The 9,806-nt window shown below is 39.6% G+C and overlaps 1 protein-coding gene and 1 non-coding gene across 2 annotated transcripts in view; one reads left to right on the forward strand and one right to left on the reverse strand.

Annotated features, from left to right (window-relative positions):
- Window positions 1–9,008, forward strand: part of flt1 (fms related receptor tyrosine kinase 1) — a 42,189-nt gene extending 33,181 nt beyond the window's left edge. The window contains exons 17-30 of the mRNA XM_026179532.2: window positions 1,149–1,284; window positions 1,738–1,842; window positions 1,954–2,067; window positions 2,837–2,925; window positions 3,466–3,568; window positions 3,651–3,748; window positions 3,840–3,962; window positions 4,293–4,404; window positions 4,512–4,611; window positions 6,601–6,706; window positions 6,785–6,882; window positions 7,066–7,135; window positions 7,218–7,309; window positions 7,400–9,008. Coding sequence (XP_026035317.1) covers window positions 1,149–1,284; window positions 1,738–1,842; window positions 1,954–2,067; window positions 2,837–2,925; window positions 3,466–3,568; window positions 3,651–3,748; window positions 3,840–3,962; window positions 4,293–4,404; window positions 4,512–4,611; window positions 6,601–6,706; window positions 6,785–6,882; window positions 7,066–7,135; window positions 7,218–7,309; window positions 7,400–7,568 — 1,515 coding nt within the window. The 3' untranslated portion in view covers window positions 7,569–9,008. The remainder of the gene's footprint in view (window positions 1–1,148; window positions 1,285–1,737; window positions 1,843–1,953; window positions 2,068–2,836; window positions 2,926–3,465; window positions 3,569–3,650; window positions 3,749–3,839; window positions 3,963–4,292; window positions 4,405–4,511; window positions 4,612–6,600; window positions 6,707–6,784; window positions 6,883–7,065; window positions 7,136–7,217; window positions 7,310–7,399) is intronic.
- trnav-cac (transfer RNA valine (anticodon CAC)) lies at window positions 539–611 on the reverse strand. The gene has a single exon. It is a non-coding gene; the product is annotated as a tRNA-Val (tRNA).
- Window positions 9,009–9,806: the final 798 nt, after the last annotated feature.

Genomic DNA, 9,806 nt, shown 5'->3' on the forward strand with positions numbered 1-9,806 from the left:
CACTTATTGGACTTGTGTGATGCGACTCTGGTTAATGTTTGGTAGCTTTGGTGGTAGCTTTAGATGGGCAGGAAGAGGCTCCACTTTTACTCTTAAGATCCGCTTACCCCTCCAAGTTGGCGCAGGTACTCCATCCTGCAGTCAGTTATGTTTTCTATGTCTCTGAAAGAATAACTGATGGAGGATGACCATGACAAATGCCCATCATGTTTTGGCGATCATCCTGAATTCACAGAACCAAAGTTAACTGTGTTGGGATTGAGGGCGATTTTTCACCAGCACCTCAGCTCTTCCTTTAACCTCCCTCTCCTCTTTCACATGTTTTTCTCAGTGAATATTTTTATGCTAGTAAATAACAATTTCCGTAATAATTTTATTTTCCTAGACTGATGCAAGGTGTTTGTATATGCTTAAGGAACTAGTGGCTTAGATTAAACTAGATGATTAGATGATACTTTATTAATCCCTCGGGTGGGTTCCTCCGGGATATTCAGTTATTTATTTATTTATTTATTTTAGAGAGATTAAAGTAAAGGTCTGTTTCTGCCCGGTTTCGAACCGGGGACCTTTCGCGTGTGAGGCGAACGTGATAACCACTACACTACGGAAACCGCTCGACGGCTTAGTGTACAACAGAATATACAAATTAATGCTTTGACATCGATAGGCACAAAAACAAATTAATTGTGCATTTGAATGCACAATTAATTTGCACAATTTAATTTTTTTTTCCTTTTCAACGTGCCGTTGTTAGAGAAAACGGTTGCTAGGGTGCAAACTATGCTCTATGCTGGTACATTTATATACAGTAATAATAGTAATAATATGATACATATAAAATATATAATATCGTATATTATAATAGAATATGATAAATGAAACTAGCTCATTAAATAATAGCTTTTGACGACATGATTTGATGACAAATCTATGATTTTAATGTCTCCTTTATGCATAGACAAACCTTTTAAAGATGCTCTCAGCTTCACAGTAACTAAAAATCTGACTTTATAGTTATTTATGTCCGCTTGCTTTTCAATGTCTCAGAGTCCCTCTAAAGCTGATCTGCCAGGTTCTGGATGAAAAACGGTAGTAAGTATTTTCTCTTTTCTTTTTTTCTTTTAACTGATACCGACTGTCTTCCAAAGCCCAACAGCTCATACACCAAAACCGAGTACTTGTCAATCGTACTGGACACAGGAGAGGGGCCGATAGATGAGCAGTGCGAGAGGTTGCATTATGACCCCAACCAATGGGAGTTCCCCCGGGAGCGCCTGAAATTAGGTATGCTGGTTCAATCTATTAAAGAAAATTTGTTTTTAGCTGATACTCTTGTGTGGGCTGAGATCAGACTGATGTTGTGAATGCAGTGGGAGCGAAAGGAGGTATTTAAGCCCACGTAACAACACAAGGATTTTCTCATAGACCTTATCAGCTTATTATTGGGAGTGACTCTCATTCCATTAATCAGACTTTTAGTCTGTGTTGTCTGTGCTCAGCTAATTAACCCCAGCATGAGACATGTAAACAGTGTTTACCGAAACTAATCAGCTCTTACGGTCATCAGGGCGGGATTTGGACAGATGGGCAGCTGGTACGGTCTAAAGTCTTCTGTTATCAGCTCCTCACATCTGGATTGGATGATAATCATAATTAACTGAGTTGTTTTAAAAAGACACAAAACACACCTCCCGTATCCGTTTCATTCACATTCTCACGCTGTCTTTTTTCTCTCAGGAAAGCTTCTAGGCCGTGGGGCCTTTGGTAAAGTCATGCAGGCAACTGCATTTGGTATAGACAACGGCACCAGCTGCAAGACTGTGGCTGTGAAGATGCTCAAAGGTTAGGTCCATGATATTCGGTTAAATTTAACTACCTAAAACCCTTACCCTTACCTTATTACTAAAACCCTTTTCTGACACTCACTTTACTATTCTACCTTCTATCCACCAGAGGGCGCTACAGCCAGCGAACACAACGCATTGATGACTGAACTGAAGATCCTCAACCACATTGGAAACCATCTGAATGTCGTGAACCTTCTGGGAGCTTGCACCAAACCAGGAGGTGTGTGTGTGTGTGTGTGTGTGTGTGTGTGTGTGTGTGTGTGTGTGTGTGTGTGTGTGTGTGTGTGTGTGTGTGTGTGTGTGTCGAGGGGTTTCCATGCATTTGTCACCACATATGTGTGGAGTCACTGTGTTCCTGTTAATTTAATTGAACCTGCGCATCTGTGGCCTTACAACAGAGTTATTACAGTTTGTTGTATTTATTGTGTTTTATCATTATTTTATTTATTAATTCATTTATTAATTTAATTCAGTTTAGTTTCAGTCAGTTTCAAGACAGTTTTTTGTCACTTCAGTTTAGTTTTAACTCTTTGAAACCCATTTGTTTTGGGTTAGGTCTTATTAATTTCACTATTCTTCCATTAGCTTTGATCTTCTATTTTTATTTTTAATTATTATTGAATAGAGGACATATGTCATATTTAGGAAAATCTGTAAAAACAAACTCAATAAGCACATCCATCAAAGCCTCATCAGGCAAAGTTTTACCAAATTTGTAAGAACATAATTTACTATAATGTTTATCACACTAACTAATACTAAAGTTAAGGATATTTCCTCTATATTTGTATTTAATTTGTAAGTTTACAAGTTCACAAAATAATTTCAGTTAAATTATTTTTGTTCAAAAGTCCAGTTTTTATTTTTATTTCTTCTTAACTAAACTGTGTTTTTTTTTTCACATCTACTTTAAGTTTTAGTTTAGGTTTAGTTAGCTGTGATAACCTTGCCTTGCACTTACTTACTGTGTGTCTGTCCTGTGTGTACAGGACCGCTCATGGTCATTGTCGAGTACTGTCGTTTTGGAAATCTTTCAACCTTCTTAAAGAACAAGAGAGACGTGTTTGTACAAGACCGGGTGAGTTCAGCTGCTGAACTTATTTTTTAAAATAAAACAGACCTTTGAGTTACTTGTGGTTGACAGAACAATACTAACTCCCTTGTGCTGTACACGGTTACAAAACCGTACACTTAAAAAACTCACTTCTGCAATCGGTTTTAAGTTCAAAGATGTTTATCAGTTCTTAAGCGGGACACAATGTTCTCTAATTTCAAAGTTCACAAATAGCTCAAAAGTTTCTTCAGTTCCCAAAAGCAAAATATGTTTTCATTCATTTTCCACTAACAAATAATTTAAAAACTACAATTTAGAAGATCTCAGAGGACACGTCTGCCTCAGTCCTCAATCCAATCTAACATACCTGAAGTGTAATCTTATAGCAGAGGAGCTGTAAGACCAAAATACCTGCAAGACACGTGCTTTGTAAGGCATGTTTGATATACAGTTAAACTGCAGTCTAACCCTAAACCTACCACTATGTGGTTCACCAGCAACTTGGACGATCTTAAAGATGTTAAATTTTACTTCATCATGCAGTATTTTATTTGATTCACTCAGCTGGCTGGAGTAAAAGGTGGAGGGCAGTGTTGGGACAGCAGCGTGTCCGACGACCAGAGCAGCTTTCACACAGACTTTGATGAGAGAGATGAGCAGGGCCTCTGTAAGACCTGAGCCTGGTGAACATTTTATTCTCGTCATTAATCAAACTGCTTTTGACACCTCTCTGTTTCTTCTGCTTCTAGATCCACAAACTGCTCCCAATTCCCCTCTTTACTTGGAGGATCTCATTTCTTTCAGCTTTCAGGTGGCACGAGGAATGGAGTTTCTGGCCTCTCGCAAGGTCTGACTCTTTGCTATTCCACCTGTGGGCATACACATACACGTATACTGGTTTTATGTCCTCATCTGTGTTCTGTGTGCGCCTGCATCAGTGTATTCACAGAGACCTGGCCGCGAGGAACGTTTTACTGTCAGACAATAAAGTGGTGAAGATATGTGACTTCGGCCTGGCCAGGGACATCTACAAAGACCCCGACTACGTCCGCAAAGGAGATGTGAGTATTTCTGAGGAACCTAGTTTGAAAAAGATGACACACTACTCTTTTTTTTTTTTTTTTACACAAAGTGACACATCTTGCAAAGTGTTGTTCATATAGTGTGGTTTTCAGTCCAAAATGGGGAAGTAGTTTTGTCATGGCAGTCTATCACCAGGGCTTTTATAAATAAATAAACTCATTATGTTGAGTGGTTCAAAGGTATGAAGCAAAAAATCATGAACTTGTTTTCCCTAAAAAGATTCGTTGCGATTCTTTGGAATCAGCCATCCTTCAAAGTTTTCTCACATAAGCCAGGTTTGGTAATCCTGTGTCTTCACCGTCTGCCAGGCCCGACTCCCTCTCAAGTGGATGTCTCCCGAGTCCATCTTTGACAAGGTGTTCACCACCCAGAGTGACGTGTGGTCCTACGGCATACTGCTGTGGGAGATCTTCTCTTTGGGTAAGAGACCTGTGCTTTTTCTGAACATAGGCACGGGATGGACAATCATTACATAATGTCTGCACAAGCATATGAGCCTCATGAACCAAAATGTGTGCACTTAATAGGAGCGTCCCCGTACCCTGGACTTCACATAGATGAAGAGTTCTGCCACAGGCTGAAAGGGGGAACAAGGATGCGGGTGCCAGAATACAGCACGCCTGAGATGTGAGCTGATATTTATTTCTCAAAAATTGCACAGCTGCACAGCGATTTGGAGAGCTGGTGGTTTGGGTTGTGCAGAAATGTATACCTTATTATTTTGTACAGTAAGAAAATCCCTGCATGTAGAACTCCAAGAACAAAATGTGTTGCTAATCTTTAGTTGTCAGCGCATCATCATAGCCAGTCTCTTCAATCACTTTCTATTAACAGCTGCTTATGGGGAGGAAATATACTCCACTATCTATTTACTGATTGACCTTCGGTCCAGGGACCCATCCAGACCTATTGATCGATCAATGGGTGATGGATGGGAAGGTTTAAAAGATCTGAAATGGTTGATAAAGTTATCCTCTTTTGAAAAAACACTGTAAGGTGACCAATGCTCATTTCCAGCTCTGTTATTTTTATTCTTGGCTAAACTTTAGCAACTTGTGCAGCTCTTATGTAGCTCGTCCACTGTCTAACAGAAGCTGCTTAGCTCCTCTCTCTGTGAGCCTCCGTTAAGGCCTTCTTATTAAGCAGGCTTTCTTCTAATTGTGTGCTCGTCACAAACAAAAGGTTTGAACAGCATGTGGGCGGAGTTGGTGTCTTTACAGCCAGAGCCGTGCGCCTCGGATAGCCACATTATGCATATCTGCTCTCTTTGATATCGCACAGAGCTCATGCTAGACTACGACAAAATCAAAGCATTCAGTGCTGTCTGAAGCCTGAGCTGTGGGCAAACAGGGATCATCTTCACATATGCTGACCTCATTATTTAAAACTTTGGACACTGTTTTGACCGTGTGTGTGTATGAAAGAGAGTTAAACGGGTTTTTTTAGAAGTTTAAACAATCAAAAACTATATATCCTTAATTGACCTTTAACTTACAATTTAAGGTTAAGGTTCATTTAAGGTTATTCAAGTTCAGATAAGCTGATTGATATTTGCTCTCTTTTGTTCAACTTGATCAACTTTGATCGAGCTGGTTAGGAGCAGGTTTTGCCACCTTCTGTTCACCAGAGATCTGAGCGGATGTTTGAACCCAAAATAGGTCCAACCACTGACTTCAACCTTAACCACAGCTCTTAGTTTCACAGAAAGATGTTTGTTTTGGACTCCCAAAACAGCCATTCTGTTATCATACTGCTAATCTTTAAGTGTGTTTAGAGTAGACACTTTTTTTCTCTGTTGCTATCTGTGTGTCGCACTTTCCAGTTTATTATGTCTGCTATCATGTCTGTTTGTGTGCAATCAGACACATTCTTACTTTTTCCATAGGCTTTAAGAGGGTAAGGAGCAGCCTGGTGCTAATAATCAGATGCACGTGATTAACTTGTTTTCAACAATGAGCTGCTTCTATGAAAGTAGAAGTTTGGGCAGTTTGCTCTTCTGGGGAATTCAGGTGTGTGTTGATGATGATGATCGAATTTGAGGGACGAGCACTTCCCATTTGAATTTTGTCATAAATAAGTCTTTTAATGTGACTGATTTATAAATCTTGTCATAGATTTTGTTGCTTGTCCAGACCAGTTCAGGAAACTTTAAGCTGCACTGTGTGCAGGGAGAAGCTGTGATCAGTATATGCAGCGTGTGGTCAGGTGCTGATTTAGAAAGTGCTTGATCTGCTTTTGTATGCAATTAAAATATCACCCAGTCGTGCTCAATTTAATTGCGTGAGGCAAAAAGAAAATCATGATCAAGATAAAAAATTTGATTAATTGTGCAAAGTGGAGACCTTTGGCAGAGCACCTTGTTTGGTGAAAGCCAAATATAGCATATCAGCACAAACACCTCATACCAGCTGCACGGTGGTGGAGAAAAGGTGATGATTTGGGCTTGTTTTGCAGCCACAGGATCTCGGGATGTCATTGACATACCGAAAACGATTACTTAAACTTTATTGCTGCCAAAAGTGGTTTTGCAAAGGTGTTAAAGGTGCTTATATTTAGTTTTTCACATTACTGCAGAGTTCTGCAAATGCTGTGTACCTGTGTGTCTTCTGTGTACAGTTACAGCACAATGCTAGCATGTTGGGAGGGCAACCCCGCCGACCGACCCACCTTCACTAACTTGGTGGAGACAATGGGAGAGCTGCTACAAGCGAGAGTGCAACAGGTCAGAGATCATTACAACAACATTTGTCTACACAAAGGGCCTTAAAAATGCCCCCAATTCATACTTTCTCTTTAACAGGATGGGAAGGATTATATTCCTCTGGGATCTTTTATGACTGGAGAAAGCGATCGCTGTGAGGCCTTCAAAGAAAATCCGCTTGCAGTCACAAACCTGAGGTAAAAAAAAAAAAAGGAAAAACAAAGAGAATGAGCAAGTGCAGCACATAAGTGTTAACTTGAACGGTCATGAATAATAAATTCTAATATAGAAGTCTTGAGAAATAAAACCAAAAAAATGGACAGAAAGTGACTTTCCTCTATTTCCAACTTGCTTTTTCAATCTGAACCCAATCTGTGCAGTTACATGAGGGGCATGGCCACACTGCAGACTTTTGAGCATTTGCCTTGCGAGGACCAAACCACCCCTGATGTAAGAAAACACCTCCACTTCTGCTAATTTGAAAACATATCACATCAAGGATATCTATTAACACTGATACTTTTGGTTTCAGGATGAGCAGACCGACAGTGGCATGGTCCTCCCATCTGAGGAACTGAAGAATATGACGAAGAGCAACAGCAGCAAGCACAGGAAACTCAGCAGGTAAAGATCTATAATCTGTGACCACTCGATGTTCAATTCATCTGTCAGTGCACGCTAAACGAGGCAATTGATCTCAATCTGTCTGTTTAGGTTCTTCACCTTCACCAAGTGTCGAGACACCCAGGTGCCCTTCCTGTGCAGTGACATTGCAGGCCTCCGTGAAAATGACCCCTCGATCCTGCCATGTGACTGGGAGTCTGACGAGGGAGGCTCCCCTCCTCCAGACTATAACTCAGCCTTCCTCTACCCCTCCCTTTAGCATCCACGCTTGTGTATTTTTCACAATTTCATACAGCTTTTTATAATTTCTCCAGACCTCATCTTACACTTTTTAATCTACCCCACCTCACTTTTTATAGTATCTGCACGTCTAAATGCCCCAGATACTTCAGCCAAACTCGTTTAACCTCCTAGGACCTGGCGTCCACATATGTGGACATCACATTTTGGGTTATTTAGACCAAAATACTCAATTTTGCTCTGCAAGGGCCTGATATCCACTTACAAGGACATTATACTACTACTGTTCTATCAAAATCTTAAAATAATATCCTCTTATGTGGCTCTTATTTTTCTTAAAAACAAAAATAAGGTTAAAAAAAAGAATCCGGTAATTCTTTGTTCTTACATTCATCGGGCCCCAATATGCCCAAATATCAAAGAGAAATTAGAAATGCATGCCGTGTAAGAGTTCAGGTCTTAGGAGGTTAAGAAACTTTTGCAAAATCACATGCTGTTGTACAACAAAGCGTCCTCACAAGTATTATCTCAGTGCTTTTCCATCACATTACCCCTTCTACGAGCAGCTAAGTCTTACCTGACAATACTTATACCCGTACAGTTATGCAGAATGTATTCACTAGTATGTAACTATCAGAGCTTATTGTACTGGTACCTCATGCCTGAAGCCTTGTGAAGAGGAGCACTGCTGTATAAAATAACTGCTCCTCTTGCACAACCACTACATGCTGGAAAAAGTTGTTATCCACTGAATTATACAGCTAGACGCAATGTATGTACCTGTATTTATTTTAGTTATGCAACCAAAATGTTACTACCTTAAATTTGACCATTTGTGAGTGTAGATTTTACTCAGTTTCCACTTTAATAGGTACACGTAGCTGTAAATCTTGCGGTCCAACACAACAGCCTCGGTAAAAAATTACATTCATTAAAGGGAACCTGCTATCAGTTTCCTTATTCCTACCATAAAAATACAGCGGCATGGCCATAATATTGAATGAGGTCACCATGTTAGTAAGTCTATATTTTCAACTGCTGCTTAAAACATCCGTTTGCAAGGGCAACCAGTTAGAGGGAAGCTGGTACCTAAGACTAGTTATTTTAGAAAGGTGACAAACTGGAGTTGCATTAAGGCGTAGTCTGAAGATAAACAAGGATTTTGTTTTTCGACAGTGAATAATGCAAAGCTGTTCTAATAGGAAGCGTCTTTAGACCGCTAACTTTTTCACAGTCTCCACTGCAGACGAAACAAATCTATTTAATTTTATTTATATAGCATCAAATCCCAACAGCAGCCGCCTCAACACGTTTCATGTTTTACGGTAAATATCTGACAATGAAACTGGTGTGAGGACGATAGATCCTCCACGCTCTCCAAGACTCAATGTGATTTTTTTTTTTAGGCCACGGTGTTAGACTCCAAGATTTAAGTGTATCTAATAAACTGTCAACTGAGTATGTGTATTTTAATTCAATGTATTCTTTAATTCATAAAATCATTCATGCTGGGTTTGTTTCCATTTGCAAAAACCTTTGAATGTGCAAAGATTAGCTTAGTTATGATTAGTTGATCCTGTTTGTATATTCCTCTTTATAATACTAGTTGGTTAGTTGTGGGCAGACAGCTCTGTTGAAGACTTCATCACAGCCCAAATCCGTATACAGCTGCTTTTGCCTTTTCTGGACAACATAAATGTTTCTTTTTTTTTCTATATCACATCCAAATGCAGGTTACACATTAAAGACCACCCTTTCTTTTTTTTTTTTGAGTGTGTCCTCCATTGAACCCACCTCTAGTTGAGGTGCTCTTTAGAAGGGATACCTGTATTGTTTTGTTTCCATTTAAGCCTAAGACGCTGCCATTTGAAGATAAAATTAAAATGCCTTTATTTTCACTGCAAGGTTATCTAAAAACTCTGAAATCTCACTTTGGTGGAATACCACTGGAAAAGATTCAGTGTGCTCATGGTCTCAGTTTTATTCCCAGATGAAGTCCTGTGTGTCACACTGCGAGTTTTTAACATGACCTTGCTGTGAAAATAAAAGCATCTTAATTTTGTCTTGAAACAGGAGTGAGTTAAGACTTTTTTCCATTTTATTTATTTGTGCAGTTTCAGCCTTTATTTTGATAAGTCGGTATAGGAAAGCAGGAAATGACACACAAGAAATGGTCCAGGGCAAGCTTAAACTCAGGTCTCAGCAGCCTTTCCGCACAAGCCACCCACCCAAGGAGATAAGCTACAGCAGTGCCTTA

Source organism: Astatotilapia calliptera, chromosome 9 (genome assembly GCF_964374335.1).
Source record: "Astatotilapia calliptera chromosome 9, fAstCal68.1, whole genome shotgun sequence".
NCBI classification, from domain to species: domain Eukaryota; kingdom Metazoa; phylum Chordata; class Actinopteri; order Cichliformes; family Cichlidae; genus Astatotilapia; species Astatotilapia calliptera.